The sequence below is a fragment of the Pituophis catenifer genome, unplaced genomic scaffold, assembly GCF_029215685.1.
Source record: "Pituophis catenifer annectens isolate HBS135680 unplaced genomic scaffold, rPitCat1.0.hap2 SCAF_13, whole genome shotgun sequence".
In the NCBI taxonomy this organism is placed as follows: Eukaryota; Metazoa; Chordata; class Lepidosauria; order Squamata; family Colubridae; genus Pituophis; species Pituophis catenifer.
Window position 1 is genome coordinate 5,198,724 of NW_027256893.1, and position 27,870 is coordinate 5,226,593.

Below are 27,870 nucleotides of genomic sequence, written 5' to 3' on the forward strand. Positions count from 1 at the left end.
AAGCAGAAGAACTCCGACACTGACATCCCCTAAACCAGGGGTCTCCAACCTTGGCAACTTTAAGACTTGTGGACTTCAACTCTTCTTTCCTTTCCTTTCCTTTCCTTTCCTTTCCTTTCCTTTCCTTTCCTTTCCTTTCCTTTCCTTTCCTTTCCTTCCCTTCCCTTCCCTTCCCTTCCCTTCCCTTCCCTCCTCTCTTCTCCCATTTCTTCCCTTCCCTCTTCTCCCTTTCCCTCCTTTCCCTTCCCTACCATACCCTCTTGTCTCTTCCCTTTCCTCCCCTCCCTTCCCTTCCTATCCCCTCTTCTCCCTTTCTTCCCTTCCTTCCCTTTTCCTCCCCTCTTGTCCCTCCCTTTCCTTTTGCCCCTTCCCTTCCCTTGCCTCCCACTCTTTCTCTTCTTTTCTTAACTCATCATTTATCTTCTTAGCATATGAATACCCTACAAGAGTAATCATGAGTTTAGACAATTATTGAAAAGGCAGGCAAATTCTCGGATGATTAGACCATTAAGCAAGCACCAGTCACAATGTCTTCACTGAACTGTTACAGACAGAAACAGTTCAAATGCCTGAATGACTCTGGGAATAAATGACAGGAGTGTTGATGCCTTTATATGGAGGGAGGGAGAATAATTTGCATACAGTCCCCGACCCCATTTGAGGGAGGGGGGCTCCTACAATCCCCTCCCTCAATATATTGCTTATCTTATTAAAAAAAATCACCAGCTCCCAGAGATGGGCCTTTTCATTTTTAAAAGCACCAAATTTTGCTTCGAACCTTTTTTTCTAAGGCTCCAAAATAATAGAATAAGGTTGAATAACATCACCAGGGTAGGAAAAAAAAATCAAAATGTGTTCTGCCTTCTCTGCTTTATTTTTCCCTTGCTTCTAACTGTCTAGTGCAGTGTTTCTCAATCTTGGAAGCTTGAAGATGGGTGGACTTCAACTCCCAGAATCCCCCAGCCAGCGCTGCTGGCTGGGGGATTCTGGGAGTTGAAGTCCACCCATCTTCAAGCTACCAAGGTTGAGAAACACTGGTCTAGTACCAAAGAACAAGATCCAGAATGTCTCAATGGGTGACCTGATCTGGATTGGAGAGCTAAGCAAGATTGACTCTAGTCAACTCTTGAATGAGAGACTATGACAAAAGCCTAGAGCTTTGGACTTTCTAGAAGACACCAAAGTACTTTCATACTGTTGCCAAGGAAACAAGAAGGATGAGCCTATGAAGTCACCAGGAATTGAGTTTGTTTTAAGGAAACTGAAGGTGGGGCTTTGATCTAGGACCGTGATGGCAAACCTATGGCACGCATGCCACAGGTGGCACGCGAAGCCATATCGGTGGGCATGCAAGCATTGCCCTAGCTCAGCTCCAGCGTGCATGCGCATGCCGGCCAGCTGATTTTCGGGCCTTCTGGGCCCACCAGAAGTCAGGAAATGGGCTGTTTCCGGCCTCCGGAGGGCCTCCGGTTGGGTGGGGAAAGCAGTTTTCACCCTCCCCAGGCTCCAAGAAAGTCTCTGGAGCCTGGGGAGAGTGAAAAACAGGCCTACCGGGCCCACTGGTAACCTTTTTGCCGTCATGTGCCAAAAGGGGGGGGAGCGTGAGGGGGTCACACATGCATGCGCGGGGGAGGTGGGGCATGGGGGCATTGAATTATGGGTGTGGGTATGCACACGCGCAACCCCATGTTCCCCCCGCTTTTGTCACGCGATGGCAAAAAGGACTGCAATCACTGATCTAGGAGGTATCACAAAGAAGTCATGGACCAACTTCCCTGGATGTCCTCCAGCAGAAGATGGAGAGGCATGTCTCTTTCAGCTTGGATTCTTGACCCGATCAGAGGGTTGAGCTTGATGGACTCAATGGCTCCCACCATCTTAAGAAGCCAACCTTCTTTCCCATCACTTTTTTCCTACCCTCTTTCTTTTCCCAAGAGTCTTAGTAGTAGTCAAAAATTCACAACAACACTCACCGATCCCAGAGTGCAAGAAAATTCTCCCAGGAAGTCATGTTCGTATAGCTGCATGCTTGATTTGTCTTGGTCAAACAAGGCAAATTTCAACTTCTGGACCTCCTCAAAGTGATAATCTATGATGAACTTTTTGGAGAAAGCCGGGTTGAGGTTGTTCACCGCCGTTTCTGTCCTGTCGATCTACAAAGAGAGAAAGTGGAATGAAAAAAAACAGGGAGTTGATCAAATCCTTATGAATGAGGCAGTGGTGAAAATTGAATTTTTTTACTACCGGTTCTGTGGGCGTGGCTTGGTGGACATGGCTTGTGGGCGAGGCAGGGGAAGGATACTGCAAAATCTTCATTCTCTCCCCGCTCCAGGGGAAGGATACTGCAAGATCTCCATTCCCACCCCGCTCCAGGGGAAGGATACTGCAAGATCTCCATTCCCACCCCGCTCCAGGGGAAGGATACTGCAAGATCTCCATTCCCACCCCACTCTGGGGTCAGCCAGAGGTGGTATTTGCCAGTTCTCCAAATTACTCAAAATTTCTGCTACCGGTTCTCCAGAACCTGTCAGAACCTGCTGGATTTCACTCCTGGAATGAGGTGATATTTCCTTGAGAGTAATTTAAGGCTGGGCGGAACTGCTATGGAAGTATTTATGTGGGGTTCAGTCTGAAAATAATTTTCTTCATCATCGTGGTCCACTCAAACCATAGTTTAGTAAAGTTGCATTTGCAAACTGCACCAGTTGGTGGATACTCAGAAGCCAAGGACATTTCCCACATCCGTTGAATGATTAAGTACTTTTTAATATTAGTTAACTTATTAATAAGTGTGACTAGCTATCAACAGAACAGGACTGTGAAATGTTTACAAATGGAGGCTGACAAAAAAAAAATTATCATCTCACACTGGAAAGAAACATGTGCATTTGATTCGATATGTATTGCTTTGCCAACATTTGAATTAATTTTTTCTTCAACTGTAGGAAGTTAGCACCCACCCCTTTCCTAGGAAAATGAGATATTTTGGGAAATATTAAAAGGGCAGAATATTTCCCCTAAAAGGGAGGCAGAAACTCAGCCTCCCCCCCCCCCCACACACACACTTGTCAATGGGCCATTAAGACCTGGGCCAGTCTATTCTACATAACAAAGATCTACCTCCTTCAAGCAGAGCCATAACAGGAATTGCCCAAAGCCCTTTCATTACATCATCACCCAGCAAGATTCAACCAAGCTTGGGACAATCTACAAAGTTACCCCTGCATGGCCCCATGGGAGTCTGACAACCAATCAGAATACAAGCTCAAATTCAAAAGCCCAACAGAGGGTATAAAACTCAGGCACTCTCAGCATCTCTGCCCCTTTTTGCCCAGGATCTCAAGCCATGTGATCCTGTTCATCAATAAACCTTCTTTCCAAGCAACTTCCATGAATCCAGTGTCTTTCTCCCCACTTGGAACTGAACCCAGATGGACATTTCTTCCAACACAACAGAAGGAGACTAAAGCAATATTGTATGAACCAAAGTTTTGGGACTTGTCCCATTCATAAAACAATTACCAGCCCTCCTTTATTGCTATACTTATCCGTGTGGTTGTGTCGATCTTTTAATACTATTGGATATGTATGTTCTATTTTTTTTAATTATTGTGTAATAACACTGTTTAAAATTAAAAGTGATTAAAAGAGACCCTGCTGGATTTGAGCACAGCTTTTTTACAGTTTCTTTAGCTTTTCACACCAGCCATCCAAATCCCCATTGGATTTTTCAGCAGCCGCCTAAAAACCCCAAGGGGTCCTTCGCTGAGCCTGTTTCTCACCTTTTGCAGTCGTTTATTAATTGATTAAATATAAAGGGACATGGTGGCTCAGTGGTTAAGACGCTGAGCTTGTCGATCGAAAGGTCGGCAGTTCAGCGGTTCGAATCCCGAGTGCCGCGTAATGGGTTGAGCTCCCGTTCCTTGTCCCAGATTCTGCCAACCTAGCAGTTTGAAAGCCCGTAAAAAAGGCAAGTAGAAAAATAGGGACCACCTTTGATGGGAAGGGAACAGCGCTCCATGCGCCTTTGCCGTTGAGTCATGCCGGCCACATGACCACAGAGACGTCTTCCGACAGTGCTGGCTCTTCGGCTTTGAAACAGAGATGAGCACCGCCCCCTAGAGTCGGGAACGAGTAGCACATACGAGGGGAACCTTTACCTTTACACCTATTGATTAATCTTACAACCATATCAAACCCCATTAGATGAATGAAAAAGAGGAATTTAGAAGAGCTTCAGCAACCGAACAACTTCCAATTTAGATCTCCACATACATTGGGGTAGAGAGTCCTTTCCCTGGTAAATGGAAAGGATTGCAACTGGCTGTTTACATAACCCGTCTGCTGAATCTTTATCTCTTTAGGAACAAACTGTTACAATACCCCCGGGAAGCCGACAAACACAACAGGAATGTCATTTGTGTTCTCCCCACTGAGATTTCACAGCAAAGAACACTACAGAGTGATGCTATTTCTGAAACTGAAGCTTACCTAACTTGTAACCTTCGCGTCAATAACTTTCTAATTCTCCTTTTCCCCCATCCCCTTATCCATGTCCCTAGCCCCCGTGTCCCTTTCTCAGGCAAAGTGTCTCTTTTAACCACAGATAGTCGTCGACTTATGGTCACAATTGAGCCTCAGATTTTCTGTTGAATCAGAATAGGTCCAAATTCGGTATGGACGGAGAGTCTAACGAAAGAAAGACAAGGTTGAAAACAGAGCTGGATCTAACTGGGGACTGTGGAGAACGAAAAATCCCCCCAAAATCTTTTGGTGCATTACTACAGGAGTTGCAACTAGGTACCCTGTTTCCCCCAAAATAAGGCATCCCCTGATAATAAGCCCAATCGGGCTTTGGAGCGCATGGTAGTAAGGCCAAGCACTTATTTCAGGGTTCAAAAAAATATAAGGCAGGGTCATATTTTCGGGGAAACCCGGTACTAACTCAGACTGCTGTATCCTTACATTTGCCCATTCATTGTCAAGCGCCAGGAAAATCAGGAGATCCATATTCAAATAGCTATAAAGATTTATTGTACGTAAATCTTGTAGCGAGCTTGAGCACTTTCCCTCTACTGTCTTTAAGATAAAAAGCCAATACAGGCAGTCCTTGACTTACGACCACAATTGAGCCAACATTTCTGCCTCTAAGCGAGACAGTGGTTAAGTGAGTTTTGCCCCGTTTTACGACCTTTCTTGGCATAGTTGTTAAGCAAATTACTGTAGTTGTTAAGATAGTAACACGGTTGTTAAGTGAAACTGGGTTCCCTGTTGACTTTGCTTGTCAGAAGGTCACAAAAGGTGATTGCATGAACCCGGGGACACTGCAACCATCACAAATATATGCCAGTTGCCAAGTGTCTGCATTTTGACCATGTGACCGTGGGAATGCTGCAACGGTCATAAATGTGAATAATAGTCATAAATCCAGGGGTGGGCTGCTGGGGGTTCGCAGGGGTTCGGAAGAACCTCTAGCTAAGATTCTGTGCAGTTCAGAGAACCCCCAAATCCCACTCCTGGCTGGCTCCGCCCACCCCACCCTGCTCCTTCCAGGAATCCCCACGCGGCCCGGCTTGGATGCAGGTAAGTGCAGGGGGTGCATGGAGGCTTGGGGAAGGGCAGAAAACGGGCCTACTGGAAGTTCAGGAAGGCCTCCAGAGGGCCTCTGGAGCCTGGGGAGGCTGTTTTCGCTCTCCCGGAGGCTTGAGGAAAGCCTCCAGAGCCCGGGGAGGGCAAAATGCCCCCCCCACCATGGTGCAGGAGGCCAACTAGGCCACGCCCACCATGGCCACGCCCCACCCAGCAACCAGCAGAGAACCCCTTGCTAAAATGTTTGAAGCCCACCATGCATAAATCACTTTTTTTCAGTGCCGTTGTAACTTCAGTCACTGAAAATATGGCTATAGGTTGAGGACTACCTACCATATATTGATCCTCATGAAGAAATTCTTGCAACATTATTTTCACTCTACCTGCCAGAATTCTTGTCAACATCTTTATTAGTCTTTATTCATCATTTACGTTAACTTGCATTAGCTGTTATCCAGCTTTCAAAAAATATTTTATTTATATAAACATGGAATTCCCTGATGCCAGAGAAAGTGGTTTTGTCCTCATGGGGCAGATGGGAGGCATCTTCAAAGCCAAGAATTGTGGAGCCACACAAAATGTTGCCTCAACCGGAGAGACCCGTTATTTAACCTCAGATGGCTAGTCCTAACATCTACCACCTGGCGTGTGAAATCAAGATCATGTCAATGGACACCTGTCAAGGCTGTGTGGGAATGCATGACTGGACTGCTTGGCCCATGTGGACCTGAGAGACCTAGGAGGGTGGGGAAATCCTATTTATTTATTTATTTATTTATTTATTTATTTATTTATTTATTTATTTAATTAGTTGGTTCGATTTATATGCCGCCCTTCTCCGGAGACTCAGGGCGGCTTACAATGCGTTAAGCAATAGCCTTCATACTTTTGTATATACCTGCTTAGTAGGGCTTTCGGCCCCCCCAAGCGGTGTTCTTTTTTATACAAAGTCAGCTTATTTGCCCCCACAATCCGGGTCCTCATTTTACCTACCTTGAAAGGATGGAAGGCTGAGTCAACCTTAAGCCTGGTGAGATTTGAACTTGCAGTAATTGCAAGCAGCTGGTGCTACTTAACAGCACTTTAGTCTGCTGCGCCACCAAGGCTCTTATCCTCTTTAATTATCCCTATGCGCAGGGAAAATTTAGACCTAGCTTCACCTTTTTTTAGATTTAGATTTTTAGAACTCTTTATTGGCCAAGTGTGATTGGACACACAAGGAATTTGTCTTTGGTGCATATGCTCTGTGTACATAAAAAGACAAGATACATTCGTCAAGAATCATAAGGTACAACACTTAATGATAGTCATAGGATACAAATAAGCAATGGAATCATGCTAGAAAACAGTCAATATAAATCATACAGGTAGTCCTTGCAGTCATGCAGTCATAAGTGGGAGGAAGTGGGTGATAGGAACGATGAGAAGATTAATAGTAATAATAATGCAGACTTAGTGAATAGTTTGAGGGTGTAGAGGGAATTATTTGTTTAGCAGAGTGAGGGCGTTCAGGAAAAAACTGTCCTTGTGTCTAGTTGTTCTTGTGTGCAGTGCTCTATAGCGTCGTTTTGAGGGTAGGAGTTGAAACAGTTTATGTCCAGGATGCGAGGGGTCTGTAGATATTTTCACATCCCTCTTTTTGACTCGTACAGTATGTGCTGATATGATGTACTCATTAAAGGGTTTCTTGAACCTGAACTTTGTGTCAGAATCTTGACTTCCCAGAATTCATTCCTCGGAACCATGACACCATTATTACGCAACGGTTCTCAAAACGTCGCATAACATTCTCACAGAAATCATGCAAATGCTCTCTCCATTCATGCATGATTTTTGGACACTGTGGAGGCCACATAAGGGCCTGGCCCATTCTCATGCATTCCACAGCCTCCCAAAATTATGCCAATGCCTGCCCATTTGCGCATGGTTTTTGCAGACTGTGGAGGTCACCCAAAAGCATGGCTTTCTTGCACAACTTCCAGGGGCTCACAAAACCTCACATACCTCATTCTCGCACAACCTCTGCATTCTCCAAAAATTGTACGAGAACGGGGGAGGGGGGGATGGCAAGAATCTGCCAAGCGAGATGGACAATACTAAAATTTTATAACAACCCCGGAAAAGCATACCACACATAACTTCGAGACTTCCAGAGGGAATTTTAATCCCCTAAATCCTACAATCCAGCATTGTGCATTGTCCAGAGTTCCAACCGAATGCAGTGGAGAAGTTCAGAAGCATGATGGGTGCAAAGTCTCTGAATGGGACAACTCACTGCAGCCAACTTGCTGTGGGACAATTTAACAATTCCATTTAAATGTTTAAAATCATTAAAATATGATGGGTCTCTTCTTGAAAGCTTCCAGTGATGAAGCTCCCACAACTTCCGAAGGGAAGCTGTTCCACTGGTTGATTGTTCCCACTCTCAGGAAATTTCTCCTTATTTACAGGTTTATTTATTTAGCGCATGGCAAATACATGGAATTATATCGGTTCAAATGTTAATGCCCAGTCCACCCAGCTATTGAAGGACAGGATGGTCTATTTTGAAAAAAATCAGACATTGGGCTGCTGTAAGCTCTTGATGGACATTCGGACACAATGTTGTGGATATTTTGTTGAGGAGCACCACAGTATTTAAATCCGTTAAATACATGGCAACGGATTTCCAGGTTGAATCTCTCCTTGCTCAGTTTCCATCGGTTATTCCTTGTCTGGCCTTCGGGTGCTTTGGAAAATAGCTTGACCCCCTTCCTCTCTGTGGCAGCCCCTCAAATATTGGAACATTAATGGCTGCAGAATATCAATCTCCTCAACTTATAACCATTCGTTTAGTGACCCTTTCGTATTACAATGCCACTGAAAAAAATGGTTTATGACCAGGAGTGAAATCTATTTACCTTCCCTATTGGTTCGGAAGTGCGCATGCACGTCACATTTGATTTTGGACTCTCTGCGCATGTGCAAAGCCTTCTGCACATGCCCCGAGGGTCAAAAACAGGTTACTTCCTGGTTAAAACCAGGAAGTAATGACGCCTAGGCAGGTGGGCGGAGCCTTACGCTGCTGCTGCTTCCAGTTCACCGAACCACCCACCGCTGCTACCAGTTCGCCTGAACCAGTAGTGGGTTGCCCCCGGTTCGCACCGGTTCTATAGAACCGGTAGTAAAACCATCGGGAGGCTCCGCCCACCAACCCCGACATCACCAAAACGCTTCTGCACATGCACAGAAGAGCGTGTGCACGGCCCTGCTGCAAGCCAGTAGTAAAGGTAAGTAGAACCCACCCCTGGCTTGAACCGGTGTGAACCGGTAGCATTTCACCCCTGCTTATGACCAATCCTCACACTTAGGACCATTGCAGCATCCCCAGAATCAGACGATTAAAATTTGGCCTCTTCCCAATCAGGATGTATTGATAATAGTTGCAACATCCTGGGATCATGTACATCACTGTTTGCAAATTTCCCAGCTGGCTTCCAACAAACAAAGTTAACAGGGGAAGCTGCATTGGCTTAATGACCTCGTGTTTCACTTAACGACGGCGATAACTTGCTTAACCACCATGGCAAAAAAATTGGACGCACTTAACCGTCATCTTGCTTAGCAACAGAAGTTCTGGTCCCAATTACGGTCGTAAGGTGAGGACGACTTGCCAGTTGCTTGCATCGGTCTCAAATTGATCAAGCTCGGTAGGTAGCAGCGGTTTCGTTTTCTGTTGAAAGCAGCCGTCTCGTTACCTCCTGCGACAGCAGAGTCCACAGCCGACTTACAGTTGGCAGCTGCAAATGGCTCCTTTTACTATTTACTCTGAAATCTATCAGCATTGGCAAAGGGAAAAGGTTAAAACTAAAACTGCCAATGTTTGAAAGCTAGAAATAAGTCTATCTCGTGGGGAGGGAGGGAAAGTTGCAGAAAAGAGGAGGGGAGGGGGAAAAAAAACAGCTTTCTGCAGAAATGTGTGTTTTTTTAAAAAAAAAAAAAAAATCGGAGAGAAATCTTTGGAAAGGCACAACACAATATGGTAATTTTGCTAAAAATACCGGAAGGTTGGTAGGGAAATGGAACAGCGAGTTACTGCAAGGCAGCTGTCAGGGAGGAGAAAGCGTAGAAAAACTCAAGCTATCTTCTCCAAACGGATTCCTACGTGATCGTTTGGGAGGGTAGCAATCAAGCAATCAGCTATGTATTAGTAGTAATTACACAGCAGAACTTAAGACACCCGGGAGTGGTAGGTGGTTGCAGCTTTTCTGCGCATGGAATGCTATACGCTTGCATCCGCAAAAACAAATATTTCTGCTTTCTTTATGGTTCTCCTTTTATTGGAAAAGCTACAAATCTATATCTCCACTCCTTCGCAGCAAGCATAGCGACAGATGAGAGGTACATCCGGCTCTCGTTATATTCACCATTTAGATTGCATGGCTATTCCGTTCAAAATCACGTGAAATATTAGTACCTCTTTATAAAACCTTAGTAAGGCCACACCTGGAATACTGCATTTACGTTTGGCATTACACATTACAAAAAAGATGTTGAGACTTTGGAAAAAGGGCAGAGAAGAGCAACAAAGATGAATCAAGGCCTGGAGACTAAAACATACGAAGAACGGTTGCAGGAACTGGGTATGGCCAGTCTAGAGAAAAGAAGGACTGGTGGGGGGACATGATAGCAGTCTTCCAATATTTGAGGGGCTGCCACAAAGAGGAGGGGGGTCAACTTATTTTCCAAAGCACCAGAAGCAGCACGAGAAACAATGGATGGAAACTAATTAAGGAGAGAAGCAACCTGGAATTAAGGAGAAACTTCCTAATAGTGAGGATAATTATTTAATTTAATTAATTTAATTTAATTTAATTTAATTTAATTTAATTTAATTATTTAATTTAATTAATTCAATTTATATGCCGCCCCTCTCCGAAGACTCAGGGCGGCTCACAATACATTTTAAAAAATCATTATAAAAAAAACATTTAAAAATTAAAAACATTAAAAACATTAAAAACTCATTCATGCCATTCATGGCCGGATCTCACCAGATCACAAGAGCGAGATCAACGGCTCCAGGCCTGCTGGAAAAGCCAGGTCTTCACCGCTTTTTGGAAGGCCAATAGGGTGGGGATGGTCCAGACCTCAGGAGGTAACTGGTTCCAGTGAGCTGGGGCAGCCACAGAGAAGGCCGTCCTCCGCGGGCCCGCCAGCCGGCATTGTTTAGCTGATGGGACCCGGAGGAGACCAACTCTGTGGGATCTTACCGGTCACTGGGAGCTATGCGGCAGAAGGCGGTCTTGAAGATAACCTGGCCCTGAGCCATGTAGGGCTTTAAAGGTAATAACCAACACCTTGAATTGTGACCGGAGACCAATAGGGAGCCAGTGCAGCTCACGGAGAATTGGTGTAATGTGGGTGTATCTAGGTGCACCCACGACAGCTCACGCGGCTGCGTTCTGGACCAACTGTAGTCTCCGAACACTTTCCAAGGGTAGCCCCATGTAGAGCGCATTGCAATAATCTAACCGTGAGGTAACAAGGGCATGAGTGACTGTGAGGAGAGCCTCCCGATCCAAGTAGAGTCGCAATTGGTGCACCAGGCGAACCTATGCAAAGGTCTCCCTAGCCACAGCTGTCAGATGTTGCTCTAATCTTAGCTGTGAGTCTAGGAGAACACCCAAATTGTGAGCCAGTGGAATGGGTTCCCTTCAGAAATTGTGGGTGCTCTTCCTACTGGGTATCCTTCCAGAGAAAATTAGCAAAGAAAATATTTATTTGATTATACATGTAATAACAGCTGCAAGGATTGTTTTTGCACAAAATTGGAAAGCAGAGAAAATACCTTTGGAAGGAGAAGTAATTAAAAACAATTTAGACTGTGCAGAAATGAATAGATTAACTTTGAGGATCAAAGAAAGAGAGGATTTAGAATATGTGAAGATATGGGATCAATTTTACCATTTGGTTAGAAAAGAGATATAGATAAGCAAACTCATAGTTATGTAAGAAAATGGTATAATTAGAATATTGTACTTTTGGAGAAATGCTGTAATAGAAGTGGTGAAAATGAAGACAGAAGAAACAACAAAAAGATGAAGTCATGGAGAAAACTCCAAAATGTCGCATGGAAGGAATGACTGATGTATTAAATGTCTGTTTGTGTATAAAATAATTTAAAAAAGAAAAAAAAGAAATTGTGGGTGCTCCATCACTGGATGTTTTTAAGAAGAGACTGGACAGCCACTTATATAAAATACCCTGTTTCCCCCAAAATAAGACATCCCCTGATAATAAGCCCAATCAGGCTTTTGAGCACATGGCAGTGAGGCCAAGCACTTATTTCAGGGTTCAAAAAAATATAAGACAGGATCTTATTTTCAGAGAAACATGGTAGATAGCTAGATGGAAATAGACAGATATACAATAGAGATAGATAGATATGATAGATATGAAAGATAGATAGATAGATACAATAGATGGAAATAAGACAGATATACAATAGAGATGGATGATGGATGGATACGATTAGATAGATAGATAGATAGATAGATAGATAGATAGATAGATAGACAGACAGACAGACAGACAGACAGACAGATGATGGATGGAAGGAAGGAAGGAAGGAAGCAAGGAAGCAAGGAAGGAAGGAAGGAAGGAAGGATGGAAGGAAGGAAGGAAGGAAATAGACTGACAGATATACAATAGAGGGATGGATGGATGGATGGATGGATGGATGGAAATATGGAAATAGACAGACTGGCAGATATACAATAGAGAGGTGGGTGGGTGGGTGGGTTGGTAGGTAGGTAGGTAGGTAGATAGATGGAAATAGACAGATATACAATAGAGATAGATAGATATGATAGATATGAAAGATAGATAGATAGATACAATAGATGGAAATAAGACAGATATACAATAGAGATGGATGATGGATGGATACGATTAGATAGATAGATAGATAGATAGATAGATAGATAGATAGATAGATAGACAGACAGATAGATGATGGATGGAAGGAAGGAAGGAAGGAAGGAAGGAAGGAAGGAAATAGACTGACAGATATACAATAGAGGGGTGGATGGATGGATGGATGGAAATAGACAGACTGGCAGATATACAATAGAGGGGTGGGTGGGTGGGTTGGTAGGTAGGTAGGTAGGTAGGTAGGTAGATAGATAGATAGATAGATAGATAGATAGATAGATAGATAGATAGATAGATAGATAGATGGAAATAAGACAGATATACAATAGAGATGGATGATGGATGGATACGATTAGATAGATAGATTGATAGATAGATAGATAGATAGATAGATAGATAGATAGATAGATAGATAGATAGATAGATGATGGATGGATGGATGGAAGGAAGGAAGGAAGGAAGGAAATAGACTGACAGATATACAATAGAGGGGTGGATGGATGGATGGATGGAAATAGACAGACTGGCAGATATACAATAGAGGGGTGGGTGGGTGGGTTGGTAGGTAGGTAGGTAGGTAGGTAGATAGATAGATAGATAGATAGATAGATAGATAGATAGATAGATAGATAGATGGAAATAAGACAGATATACAATAGAGATGGATGATGGATGGATACGATTAGATAGATAGATAGATAGATAGATAGATAGATAGATAGATAGATAGATAGATAGATAGATGATGGATGGATGGAAGGAAGGAAGGAAGGAAGGAAGGAAGGAAGGAAGGAAGGAAGGAAGGAAGGAAGGAAATAGACTGACAGATATACAATAGAGGGGTGGATGGATGGATGGATGGATGGATGGATGGATGGATGGAAATAGACAGACTGGCAGATATACAATAGAGGGGTGGGTGGGTGGGTGGGTTGGTAGGTAGGTAGGTAGATAAATAGATAGATGGAAATAGACAGATATACAATAGCGATCGATCGATCAATAGATCCCTACCCTTTTCCCCAAAAAAATAAGGCATCCCCTGATAATAAGTCCAATCGGGTTTATGAGCGCATGGCAATAAGGCCAAGCACTTATTTCAGGGTTCAAAAAAATATAAGACAGGGTCTTATTTTTGGAGAAACATAGTAGTATGGAGTCTCCAGTGTGGAAGGGACTGCCACTCTCGAATTAGCCTTTTTAGTCACACCAGATGCTGTTTTAGGACCTCTCTCCAGAGCACAATACCATAGTCTTTTGAGACTAATGGTGGCCAATGAGGGTCTCCATGACCTGGATGACTGTGAATCTCCATAAACATTTGGTTTAGGGTCTACTTCTTGAGCAGGGGGTGGACTAGAAGACCTCCAAGACCCCTTCCAACTCTGTTCTGACTTACTTGGTTTTATTGAACAGATAAAAGGGGGGGAAAGCCCTTCCTCCCACTCTTATTTGCACAGGACTCCCAGAATGGTGTCTAAACAAAAATGCACTTTTCAGATAATTTTTTACAGGAGATATTTAATTGAATCTCTGTGCGCTTTGATGGATGAATGAGGTGAGGAAAAACCCATTAGACATCTATCAGACAGATATGAAATTAACGGCTCTTGATGCCAGCTTTCAGCTCAACTTCAGGAAGGAGACTGCGACGCAAAGCTGTCACAAATAAATACAGAGATCCAAAAAGGGCAGAATTGCTCTTCCCTGCAAAGATGGGCCATCTCGGTGATAAAAGGGGAAAGACTGCACAGGGGATGGTAAAAAAAGTCAAGATGGCGGCCTCAGCAGTGCAATCAAAGCTCTACCCATCTTATACAATAACAGAGTAAGAAGGGACCTTGTAGGTCATCTAGTCCAACCCCCCGCCCAAGCAGGAGACCCTACACCATTTCTGACAGAGGGCAGTCTAGTCTCTTCTTGAAAACCTCCAGTGATGAAGCTCCCACAATTTCCAAAGGCAACTTCTGTTCCATCGGTTGATTGTTCTCACTGTCAGAAAATTTCTCCTTATTTCCAGATTGAATCTCTCCTTGGTCAGTTTCCATCCATTATTTCTTGACTGGCCTTCAGGTGCTTTGGAAAACAGGTTGACTTCCTCTTCTCTGTGGCAGCCCCTCTGATATTGGAAGATGCTATCCTGTCTCCCCTGGTCCTTCTCTTCCCTAGACTAGCCAGTTCCTGGAACCATTCCTGGCCAGTTCCTGGAACCGTTCTTTGTATGTTTTAATCTCCAGACCTTTGATCATTTTAGATAGATTCAGATTAACAAAGTTGGAAGGTACTTTGTAGGTCATCTAGTCCAAGCAGGAGGCCCTCCACCATTTCTGACAGGTGGCAGTCCAGTCTCTTCTTGAAAGCTTCCAGTGATGAAGCTCCCACAACTTCCGAAGGCAACTTCTGTTCCATCGGTTGATTGTTTTCATTGTCAGGAAATTTCTCCTTAGTTCTAGGTTGTTTCTCTCCTTGATTAGTTTCCATCCATTATTCCTTGTCTGGCCTTCAGGTGCTTTGGAAAATAGCTTGACCCCCTTCCTCCTCTCTGTGACAGCCCCTCAAATATTGGAAGACTGCTATCCTGTCTCCCCTGGTCCTTCTCTTCACTAGACTACCCATGCCCAGTTCCTGCAACCGTTCTTCATATGTTTTAGCCTCCAGTCCCCTAATCATCTTCATTCCTCTTCTCTGCACTCTTTCTAGAGTCTCAACCTCTTTTTTATAGTGTGGTGACCAAAACTGGATGCAGTACTCTAAATGTGGCCTTGCTATATAAAGTGGTATCTTTATGGGCATTGCAACAGGCAAAACTGGGTGAAATTTTCAATCGCACCACCAGTGTGGCCGCCATCACAGAAATTGTACACCTTACAAATTATGCTAATCATAGATTTCTAGGGCTGGAAGAGACCTTGGAGATGTTTTGGTCCAAACTCCTCCTAAGTCAAGAGACATATCTTGACTTTTTTTTTTGACCAAACCCTGCTGCAAAGGCAAACAATACCCTGACCCACTAATGACAGCTGTATGTTTTGTGCCAAATTAAAATCAAAGGTAATTTAAACTACCCTATGAAAAGAGCAAAAAGGATGTGACTCAGTTGGTCTACAGATATTTTGGGGGATGACATTATCGCCCCAAACCAGAGTGAGAGTGTCAGTGTTTCAACGCTGGCATGAGGGGAGGGGGCACATTCCTGGGAAATGACGAGGAAAAGAAGTCTGAAGAATGACTTGGAAGACAGCCAGTGAGAAGCAGAGATTTGGGGATCGGAAAGGGAGGAATTAGGAGGCAAAAGGTCAGTCTTGTCTGCGCGGAGTCATGATCCGGTGGCTGAGCTCAATTAAAGAAAGATTTCCTTAAAGATTGGCAGTTTGGAAATTCATTTAATTTTGAGATAGCACCGCAGTCTGACAGAGAGCTGTACCCCAATGTATCTGGAGATGGGATTTTAGAGGCAGAATGTTATGAATATTGAAAAGGAAAGCAAGAATAACAGAATAACAGAGTTGGAAGCGACCTTGGAGGTCTTCTAGTCTCACCCCCTGCTCAAGGCAGGAGATCTTGTACCATCCGGGACAAATGGCTGTTTAATCTCTTGTGCAGGAAAATATTGCATTAACCAAAAGCGAGACGTGAAAGAAAATATTCCAGTTGTTCAAGTGCAGACAAGCCATTCGCAACACCGATAAGAGAGCAATAATGGATGACATTACGTATCAAAATAAAATTAGTTCTTTTCTGGCCCTGCTGGATTTTTTTTTGGAGTTTCTCACGGTCTGGAAAAAGTTGCACGTTTCCAGTCCATGGCTTGGCATGCAAAGCTAATTGTGTGCCCAAACTAGGGTTAATTAAAGATTGACAACTATGTTGTGTTGAATGAGGCCACTGTTACTTTAGTTAAAAGGGATGAGGTGTGAAGGAAGAATTCAGGACATTTCGTTTTTTCCTTCCTCTTTTTGGGATGAGCCTCCCATGGCGGCAACCTCTGTGCTCTTCCCATTACAAATTCTCTCCTGTTCTGCAGCCCTTCCTGGTCTCGCGGCATCTCACAGAGAGTCCATTCAGACCTTGTTCCTTTCATTCCTCAATGGGTACTTCATGAAACAGCAACAGTTGTCACACACACACACACACACACACACACACACACAAATTAAAGCCTACATCGTAAATGCTTCAGTGCTAAAGCCAGAAGGATCTGAATGCACACCGTGAGGAAACTTAGAACAACCAAACAACAGAGACACCAATTGGAAAAGTTGCTCTCTGACTCTCAGAAAAATCCTGCCTTTACTTTCCAGAGAACTAGGAGGGGGGACCCTTCTGAGAGCTTTTTCAGATAACTTTTCTGGTTTGGACTCGGGTTTCTCTTATCAAATTGTTTTCTCTTTCTCCTGTCTCCCAAGGTAATTGGTCTGATCCAGCTCCCCAAAGACGACAAACCCTCTGAAGTGAACTCAAAGATTCCTGTGCATCTGCACATCAGGCACTGGACCCAGCTGTTCCTCCTCTTCTTCATCAGCCACCTCCAGACCTGGGGCTGTTGACTCTCCATCTGAGGGCTGACGGATGGCCTAGGCTCCACCTCTGTCTCTCTCTGCCAGCTCCATTCCCTCTTCCCCCTCGGAGCTCTCAGGTTGCCTTGATGCTGGCCCTGACTCCCACACCTCCTCCTCCTCCTCCTCTTATTCGGCTGCTGGAAGGGCTGCAACCGACAGGCTACAACAGTTATTCTCACAACCCATTGCACCCTATTCCTTCTTCCATCAATTCTTTACCTCAGTGTTTCTCAACTTCAGCCATTTTTAAACTGCGTGGACTTCAACTCCCAGAATTCCCCAGCCAACTGGGGAATCTTGGGAGTTGAATTCCGTGCAACTTAAAGTTGCTGGTGTTGTTGTGACCTAGGCTTACTGAGTCATTACAAGACACAATTAGTCCCAAATAAACCTATTTTATTGTAACAGCTGAGAATTACATTCATTCCGAGCTGAGTCCCAATTAGTTCTTCCTTCAGAAGAAGTCCTTTGGGATAATCACCAACCTTTAACTTCTTTGACACCCTGCCAAAGGCCTTACTTGGCAAAGCCCCACAAAGTTCAGAAACAAATAAGAGACGCCGACTGGAAATAGAGTTAGCAACGTTGCTTTCCTGCAAAAGGCCCTAAGTGCCTTTGTTTCTCTTTTAAGCCTTATGGGAGGGGCCAATCATCACCTGGCCTTACTCCCGAGTTGTCCCTTTTGCTTTAGCTGCTCTTGCCTTCTGGCAGCTCTTCACATGCGCGCACTAGGAACAGGCTCCTCCTGTTCCTCTACCTCTCTGATGTGCGACTCTGGAGGCTCCGGAGTCTGTACATCACTCCCAGATGGCCCTGGCCCCATCTCTGCCTCTGATGCAGAGCCCTCGTACAGGCCTTCCCCAGCCTCCAGGACTGGCCCATGTTCCTCCCCAGCCTTCTCACTGCCCGACTCCACTGCCAGCTCCGCAGGCTGCTGGCAGACCACAACAGGTGTTGAGAAACACTGCCTTACATTATCTTGGTCTTTGGGAACAAGAACTGGAATTGCCGCTGCCAACTTTCTGGGCTATGCATTCACGGAGACCAAATCATTTGAATAATTAAATTTGCAATTGAGGTCACAATCAAGATCCTTCAGTTTTCTCTCAAGTCAGCCTGGCCAATTCAGACGTCTCCCCCACCTCCTTTGAACAACAATTGCAGCCTGGTTTCCTGAGGTTTTAAAAGACCCTTCAAATGCTTCTCTTGTTCTCGGGGCTTTTACAAAGCCAGAATAAATATTCTTATCATCTGTAATGCCTGCCACTAATATAAATTACGATTGTGCTAGGATTAGATAAAGCCGGTAAAATAGATAGATTTATATTAGGTTTAGACCACAATGTAATTTGTATTAGTGTCTGTACTGTGCGTAGATAAAAACACAGAGCAAATAAAAACACTGTGGAAGAATATTATCGTACAGGTCTTACATTTGATATTTGGGCATTGCATCATTGTGTGTGTGTGTTGAGGTGATTTTTTTTTAAAAAGGGGGGATGTGAAGAATCTAGTTCAAAGATACAGGGAAAAGGGAGGCATTGTTGTGGCTCGCCAGCAGCCTGCGTGGCTTGTGGCTGATCCAAACGAAGAGGAGGCTGGTGTGGGGTTGCACCAGCAGCCTGCGCAGCCGGCGCTCGCGTCGGACAGCGAGGAGGCTGAAGAGGATGTGGTGCCAGAGGCAGAGACTCCGCCAGGGCCTTCAGAACCTCCAGAGGCTCCTTCAAGTGCAGAGAGTGAAGTGGAGGAGCCTCTCCTCAATGCTCGGGCACGCAGGGCTGCCAAAAGGCAGGAATGGCTACTCAGGAGGAGGAGGTCTCCTCGAGAGTAAGGCTTGGGCCTAACTGGCCACTCCCTTAGCCTATTTAAGTCGCACGCAGTTAGCAATTTTTGCTGGAAACAACATTTAATTATTACGCAGAGCATTTTGGAGAGTGAGTTTCTTATCACATCTGGGTTTCTGGGCTGGTTGCCAATCTTTGTCGGACTTTGTTTATTCTTTGTACTTTATAGCAGGCTGATAAGGACATTTGCACTGAAAGCCTGCATTTTGAAAGGGGTCTGTTTGTAATAAACGGAGTATTTGGAGTCTGGTGTGCGTCACACTCCTTGGGATCCAGAGCTGGGGCAGAACAGGCATTTTCATATTCCCTCCAATTCTAAAACACATATAAAGGAAAATATTTGTAATTCAGGGTTGAAATGAGAGGTCTTTGGTGCTCTCTGGGATGGCTGGTTTTCTTGCAGGCGTTTCATTACCAAACTATGTAACATTATCAGTGCCAGTAAGGAATGGGATTTGCAGGAAGGAGGAGGGGGGATTTTCTGAGCTTGTTTTCTTGCTGACATTTCATTACCAAACTAGGTAACAACTTCAGTGCTAGAAAGGAATGGGGCTTATAAAAAGGAGGAGGAGGGGCAGGAGTGGGTTCTACTTACCTTTACTACTGGTTCGCAACGGGATCGTGCACAGCAAGCGCACCGAGCTTCTGCGCATGCGCAGATCGCCTATGATGACATCCAGGGTGGTGGGCGGAGCCTCCCACTGGTTTTACTACCGGTTCTTGTGAACCGGTCCGAACTGGGGGCAACCCACCACTGAGGAGGGGGGAGGAGGAGGAGGAGAAGGAGGAAACCTGTGGGGTCCTTAGTGATCTCTGAACTTGATTGTTTTCTTGTTGACGTTTCATTACCAAACTAGGTAACATTATCAGTACAAGAAGGGAGTAGAGTTTGCACAGATGATGTTATCTAGGTTCGGTAATGAAACATTTTCAAGAGAACAACAAAGCTCAGAGAGCACTAAGGACCCCTCATTAGAATACATATGTCAGCCCCACTAGAAAGATCTGACCAAGAAATCATCTCCACGGGAACCCTAAAACTCTGTTTATTGAAATTGGATTTAATAACAGCATTTTGCAAGACTGATTGAGCTGTACGTCCCTGTCTCCCACCAGAACAAAGTTGCTACCAGATTTGCAAAATTGCTGAAAGTAGCAATATATTTGGCAGCAAGAAACCAGGGTCCACTTAAAATAAAATTAAAAAAAAAATGATATTCACAGAGTAATACAAACAGCTTGCAAATTTCAGCTCCGAGCTGCTGGGCAGTACAGCTTGTCTTCTCTCTGAATATATTTGCATTGAAGACAATGGATTTTTCCCCCCATTCTGATTCCTCTCCATCCCATTTTGTGCCATTTTGTCAAAGGAAAGCAATAGGAACATCTGCCTTTGAGAACATTATTAAACAAAGCCCCCGGTCACATCGCTCGCAATAATTAATTTCCACGTTCACCGCCACGCAGCATAATGACAAATTCGAAATGACCCGTAAGAAGCGAAGCCTTCTGAGCAATGGCAACTCCTGCCACCATAAGACAAACTTATCTATGACCCTAAATGTGACTGGTGATCCCAAAAAGCTTAAGGAGTAATCGGTGTGTTAGTCATTACGACATTCCAGGTCTCTTCAATGATTGGTAGCAACTTCAGAGAAGACGATTGCTAGCTGTGAAGACAATTTGAACCCTCTCTCATCAGAGCAGAGGGGGGGTTTCAGCAGGTTCTGACCAGTTCTGGAGAACCGGTAGCAGAAATTTTGAGTAGTTCGGAGAACCGGTAAATACCACCTTTGGCTGGCCCCGCCCCCATCTATTCTCGGCCTCCCGAGTCCCAGCTGATCGGGAGGAAATGGGGATTTTGCAATATCCTTCCCCTGGATTGGGGAGGGAATGGAGATTTTACAGTATCCTTCCCTGGAGTGTGGTGGGAATGGGGATTTTACAGTATCCTTCCCCTGCCACGCCCACCAAGCCATATCCACCAAGCCACACCCACAGAACCTGTAGTAAAAAAATTTGAAACCCACCACTGCATCAGAGATAGTGTATCTTTGGGTCCCGAGTGCTGGACAGCATCTATATGAATAGAATGAATGAGTTGGAAGGGACCTTGGAGGTCTTCTAGTCCAGCCCCCTGCTCAAGTAGGAGAACCTATACCGTTTCAGGCAAGTGACTGTCTAGTCTCTTCTTAAAAGCCTCCTGTGATGGAGCGCCTGGTTAATTTTCCTGTTAGGAAGTTTCTCCTTAATTCCAGGTTGCTTCTCTCCTTGATTAGTTTCCATCCATTGTTTATTGACTTGCCTTCTGGTGCTTTGGAGAATAATTTGACCCACCCACCCTCTCTTTGTGGCAGCCCCTCAAATACTGGAATCCTGCTCTCATGTCACCCCTAATTCTTCCTTTCTCTAGACTGGCCATCTCTTTCTCGCAATCACGTCGTTCTGTTAGATAAAGAATGAAATATGGCTAATCCTCGATTTACGACCACAATGGAGCCCAAAGATTTCATCGCTAAGCGAGACAGTGGTCTGCCCCATTTTCTTCTTGCCAAATGAATCACTGCAGTTGTTCAGTGAGCAACCCAGTTGTTAAGTGAATCTGGCTTGCCCTTTGACTTTGCTTGTCAGAGGATCGCAAAGGCTCAACACATGACTCCGGGACTCCGCAACCGTCATAAACATGAGTTGCCAAGAGTCTGATTTGGATCACAAGACCATGGGGGTGCCATAACTGTTGTAAAGTGTGAAAAACGGTCATAAGTCCCTTTTTTTCAGTGCCGTTGTAACTTCAGTCACTAAATTAACTGTTGAAACTACTTGTATCTGCATTTTACCAAATCTGAGAACTATAAAGTATCCGGCAGAGTGCAGACATCACAATAACCCCAAATTCTTTCGAATTCTCCTGCCAGAATTTATAATTTCGGTTTTTGAAAACCGGAACAAGCCAGCAGGTGGACTTGTCAGAATCTTTTGCTAAGCAAACTCTGGAGGGGAGATTTCTGGTTTATTTTGGCATCTCCTCTTGACAAGAAGGGCCAACTAAGAGCAGCCACAAAAAACAAAAACATCGGTGTGCTTTGCTCATGCATAATGTACTTGTTCTGTGGAGGAAAACGTCAAAAGCTCAGTCCTAATTTGTCACCTAGGAAAACCTGCTAGAGGACGGTTTTTGCATTCTGTATGCAGTGAATTTTTCTGGTCCTGATTGTAGTTGAGGGTCTAGGACAGTGATGGCTAAGAAAGCCTCTGGAGCCTGGGGAGGGCAAAAAACGGGCCTACCAGGCCCACCAGTAACCTTTTTGCTGTCACGTGCCAAAAGCGGGGTGAGTGCAGGGGGGGTCGCACGCGTGCATGTCCATACCCATAATTCAATGCCCCCCACACACCCCATGCATGCACATGCGACCCCCCCAATGCTCCCCCCCGCTTTTGGCACGCAATGGCAAAAAGGTTACTGGTGGGCCTGGTAGGCCCGTTTTTTGCCCTCCCCAGGCTCCAGAGACTTTCTTGGAGCCTGGGAAGGGCAAAAAACGGTCTCCCCCCACCCCCGGAGGCTGGAAACAGTCCATTTCCCAACTTCCGATGGGCCCAGAAAGCCTGAAAAACAGCTGGCCAGTGCACACATGCGTGCTGGAGCTGAGCTAGGGCAACGCTGGCGTGTCCACAGTGGCACGTGTGCCATAGCTTCACCATCATGGGACTAGGATTACCCTTACCTTTAATTCTAAAGGAATTCAGTCTGTTCAAGCAATATATTATGCCACACGAAAAAAAAAAAAACACCCAAGATTAAATTTAAACAAGCGGACCAGGTTCTTTGAATGCAACAACTCCAACTTAATTCTTAAGCATATGGTCAGAATTGAGCTGAAGACAGCAACTTTGTTCCTCTCTCTTTTCGAGATTTAGAATGTACTCAATTCCTCCATCTCGCCTCCCTGGGCCCCATCCCAGATGAACACGCACAATATTAATACACGGAATGAGTTTTATTTCTCTTCCACTCGGATCCACAATTCCTAGTTTGGAACTGACCTATTGAGGACATATCTTAATTAGACAGCAAAGTACTGAAGTCTTGAGAGAGATGAAGCGAAGATTAAATTTTGGATCAAAGGCCTAGGCAGTCCACAATTATGTTTCTACAAAAAGCCTACAGTGTAAAGACCTCAAGCTACTTATTAAAAACCCAACAGATGAAAGAATATCTGGTGCTATAAAACTTTTGAAAGATCAATTTCAAATGCTCTTGGCGGAGCAAGCTGCAACAAACTTACAATATGCGAAACATAATACGTTTTGTAATGCTAATAAACCGGGAAGATGGTTGGTCTATACCTTAAGGAAGAAGCAGAGTATACGGACTATTGAGAGTATTGATATTGGAGGGAAAGAAATTTCTCAACAAAAACTGATTAAAGAAGTCTTCGTAGACTACTACACTAAATTATATGCTAAAGATGATATACAGAATGGACTTATAGAAAAATATCTAGAAGAGAAAAGAGTCTCAAAAATTACTAGCCAACAAAAAGAAAGAATGAACTATCCTATAACAGTTGAGGAAATAATCGCAGCAATTAAACAATTGAAAACAGCTAAAGCTCCTGGAACAGATGGATTGACTGCAGTGTATTATAAAACTTTACAAGCAGAAATGGTGGAACAACTTAGAGATTTATTTTGCAATATACAACAAGGGGGTAAAATACCCCCATCATGGAAATCAGCATATATTACTTTGATACCAAAAGAACAAGTAGGTCCTAAAAAACCGGAAAATTATAGACCAATATCTCTTTTAAATAATGACTATAAAATTTATGCAAAAGTATTAGCCAACAGATTGATGCCAGTAATCCAAGAGGTGATTCACGATGACCAAGCGGGATTTATAGAGGGTAGATACATGAAGGACAATGTAAGGCAAGTTATAGATTTATTGGAATATCTTGAGAAGAATAAACAGATCTCTGCAGTGCTGGTTTTCCTGGATGCGGAGAAGGCCTTTGATAGAGTGGACTGGAATTTTCTACTAAAGACTTTAAGAAAAATGGGATTTGGAGACCAATTTATACAGGCGGTCTCAGCAATTTACCAAGAACAAAAGGCACAGATTATTATTAATGGAAGTTTGACATCAGAGTTTAATATTGAAAAAGGGACCAGACAAGGTTGTCCGTTATCCCCATTGTTATTTATTTTAACACTAGAAGTCTTGCTGAACACAATACGGGATTCGAATAACTTGAAAGGTATAGTGATAAGGCAAGAGGATTACAGAATAAGGGCATTTGCAGATGATCTGGTTGTTACCCTAACACAGCCGATGGAATCAATAATCCAGATGAAAGACATTATACAAGATTATGGTATAGTATCAGGTTTTAGATTGAATCAGAAAAAAACTAAGATGATAGTTAAAAATATGACACAAGATCGACGACATGAATTTCAAAACAAGGCAGGTTTTGAGATTGTACCAAAGGTTAAATATCTAGGAGTTCAGGTTGCAGAATCAAACATTAAATTGTTTCAAAATAACTATGAAGTACTGTGGCGAGTTGTACAGAAAGATATGGAGATGTGGAAAAAACTGCAGCTGTCTTTACTTGGGAGAATAGCAGCAGTTAAGATGAACATTTTGCCAAGATTTCTTTTTTTGTTTCAAATGATTCCGGTGCTTAAAAGTGATAAACAATTGAAAGTCTGGCAAACTGGAGTGAATAAGTTTGTCTGGAACGAGAAAAAACCGAGAGTGAAATTGAAAATTATGCAAGATGTTCCAGAAAGGGGAGGTCTTAAACTTCCAAACCTACAGTTATATTATGAAGCAGCAGCTTTGACTTTAGCAAGTGATTGGTTTGGAAGGAAAAAGACTGGAATACTGAATATAGAAAGTTTTGACCTTGAATTTGGATGGCATGCTTATTTATTCTATGATAACAAAGTGGATAAAGTATTCAAAAGCCATATACTTAGAGATTCTTTGATGAGAGTTTGGAAGAAGCACCGATTCAAATGGGATTATAAAATACCGCTATGGCTGGATCTTGGTCATATTATGTGGAATACAAATATAATGTCACTCGGGGGGGTTTTATACAAAGAGGTTCTTTTTACAGATGCGGGCAGATGGCAGTTGAAGACATTACAGACACTGTTGGACGAAGGGATTAATTTAACTTGGTTTCAATATAATCAACTACAATTGAGATGGAAAGAGGACCAAAAAATTGGTATTATGCTGCATGAGGAAGAACTGGTTAGACATATAAAAGAGAAAGGTCCAATGCATATTAAAAGACTTTATAATGTTTTGTTAGAAAGGGACTCAGAAACTGAACTAGTTAAAGACTGTATGATTAAGTGGGCACAAAATTTTGAAGAACCAGTGATGTTGGAAACATGGGAAAAAATTTGGGTTCAGAATGTTAAATTTACACAGTCGCAGAATTTGAGGGAAAATTTTTACAAAATGTTTTATAGATGGCATCTAGACCCTAAGAAATTGTTGTGTATGTACCCTAATGTTCAGCCAAAATGTTGGAGGTGTGATTGTACAGATGCTACATATTATCATATTTGGTGGACCTGTAAGAAAGTTAAGGCTTTTTGGATAAAAATTTGGTGGGTCATGCAGAATGTTTTGAAGAAAAAAATTCAATTTTCTCCACAATTGTTTCTATTGGGTATAGCTAAGGGTTTTACATTGGGTGAAACAAAATTGATATTGTACATGATAACAGCAGCGAGATTGTTGATAGGTAAATATTGGAAAAATGAAGTTTTGCCTACTGTTCAAGAATGGATTTTGAAGATGGCCAGTTTCGCTGAGATGGCGAAGATTTCAGCATATTTAAAAGACCGCTCACAAGAGAATTATGAATGTGAATGGAAAAAGTGGATAGATTATGTGCAGAACAAATATCAAACTAGGAAGTATCAAATAGCTTTTTATTGATAGTATTATATTATATTATATTAAGATAGAAATATTTGAACTATGTGAAGATGAAAAATGATATGGGGGTTGGGGGGTTTAGAGCTCAAGGTTTTTTTATATAAAGGGGATAATGATGGGGTACATTCTATGGAAGTCCGGGGGGGGTGGGGAGGGTTAGGGGGGTTAGGGAGGGGGGGGTTGGGGAGTTTGGGGTGGGTTAGGGGGGCGAAAATGGGGTGAAAATGTAATTGTAAAACTTTTACAATAAAAAAAAAAACGTAATTGGGTTGAGAACAATTAACCAGTGAACGGCTTGCCTTCAGAAGTTGTGGATGCTCTATCACAGGTGGTTTTTAAGAGGAGATTGAATAACCATTTATTTTGAAATGGTATGAGGTTTCTTGCTTGATCAGGGGGTTGGACTAGAAGACCTCCAAGGTCCCTTCCAACTCTGCTATTCTATTCTATTCTATTCTATTCTATTCTATTCTATTCTATTCTATTCTATTCTATTCTATTCTATTCTATTCTATTCTATTCTAATTCTATTATTTCTATTTCTATTTCTATTTCATTCTATTCTAATTCTCTTCTCTTCTCTTCCTATTCTATTCTATTTCTATTCCTTTTGTTGTTGTTAGTTGCGAAATCGTGTCTGATCCATCACGACCGCATGGACAACGTTCCTCCAGGCCTTCCTGTCCTCTACCATCCTCTGGAGGCCATTTAAGCTCACGGCGACTGCTTCAGTGACTCCATCCAACCACCTCGTTCTTTGCCATCCCCTTCTTCTTTCACCCTCAATCGTTCCCAGCATTAGGCTCTTCTCCAGTGAGTCCTTCCTTCTCATTAGGTGGCCAAAGGATCTGAGTTTCATCTTCAGGATCTGGCCTTCTAAAGAGCAGTCAGGGTTGATCTCCTATTCCTATTCCTATTCCTATTCCTATTCCTATTCCTATTCCTATTCCATTCCATTCCATTCCATTCCATTCCATTCCACTCCATTCTATTCTGAATCCTATCCTATCCTATCCTATCCTATCCTATCCTATCCTATCCTATCCTACCCTACCCTACCCTACCCTACTCTATTCTACTCTACCCTACCCTACCCTACTCTACTCTATTCTTATTTCAGTTCCATTCCATTCGTCTTCTCTTTGACATCCTTTTAGGTACATGAAAAGGGATACCTGTCCGACACTAAAAGACAAGGGCATGTTTGTCTGGACACAGCCCAAAAAAGCCAAAACTGTCTATCCCCTTGGAAAGAAGGCATCCTATAAACAGGACCCTGTCTCAGCTTTCTGCATCTCCAGACTGAGCCTCCATTGCTGACCCACCCAGTCACTACATCACCTACCTGTAAGAATTAAGACTTTCAGCACAAGTTAGAAAGACTCGGGACAATCTTTGGGTCTTACCTCTGTCCATTTTTCATTGATATCCATAAACAAGACACAAAAAGGATCCGATTTCGAGGTCACATCTCTGTCCAAAAGGTTTTGGCCGCACACGGACAATTCCACTCTGCAAACACAATTCGGGGTTCCCACCGGCACAGATGGGGTGGGGCTGACGGTGTAGGCCATTGGGTCGGGCAGAAGCAGTTCTTGGCAATCTGCAGGAGAGAAAGAGGCATGTTAGCAAAAAAAAAAAAAAAAGGGAAATGAAAGTAAAATGGGAAAAATAAGCCCATATACTGCAGGTAGTCCTCAACTTACAATCGTTCGTTTAGTGACAACAGCACTGAGAAAAATGACTTATAACCGTTTTTCATACTTACAACTGTTGGGACATCCTCATGGTCATGTGACCAAAATTTATACATTCGGCAACTGGTCCATGTTTATGAGGCTTGCAGTTGTCCCGGGGTCCCGTGATCAGCCTTAGCGAAAAAGCCTATGGGTTCTCCCCAGGTATGGACCCCAAAGAACGCAGCACACACAAAGTCCGTTCAAACCTTAGTTTACTGAATAAACCAGTCTTACAACAACGGCTGTTAATTAAT

The 27,870-nt window shown here is 43.4% G+C and overlaps 1 protein-coding gene across 4 annotated transcripts in view; it reads right to left on the minus strand.

The window, feature by feature from the left end:
* The window catches only part of CPNE2 (copine 2), a 153,675-nt gene that overhangs the window by 89,135 nt on the left and 36,670 nt on the right, over positions 1–27,870 (minus strand). For all 4 annotated transcript variants that reach the window (XM_070953228.1, XM_070953229.1, XM_070953227.1 and 1 more), the window contains exons 2-3: positions 27,284–27,480; positions 1,974–2,153 (exon numbers count right to left, since the gene is read on the minus strand). In XM_070953228.1, the coding sequence (XP_070809329.1) occupies positions 1,974–2,153; positions 27,284–27,451 (348 nt within the window). In that variant the 5' untranslated portion in view covers positions 27,452–27,480. The remainder of the gene's footprint in view (positions 1–1,973; positions 2,154–27,283; positions 27,481–27,870) is intronic.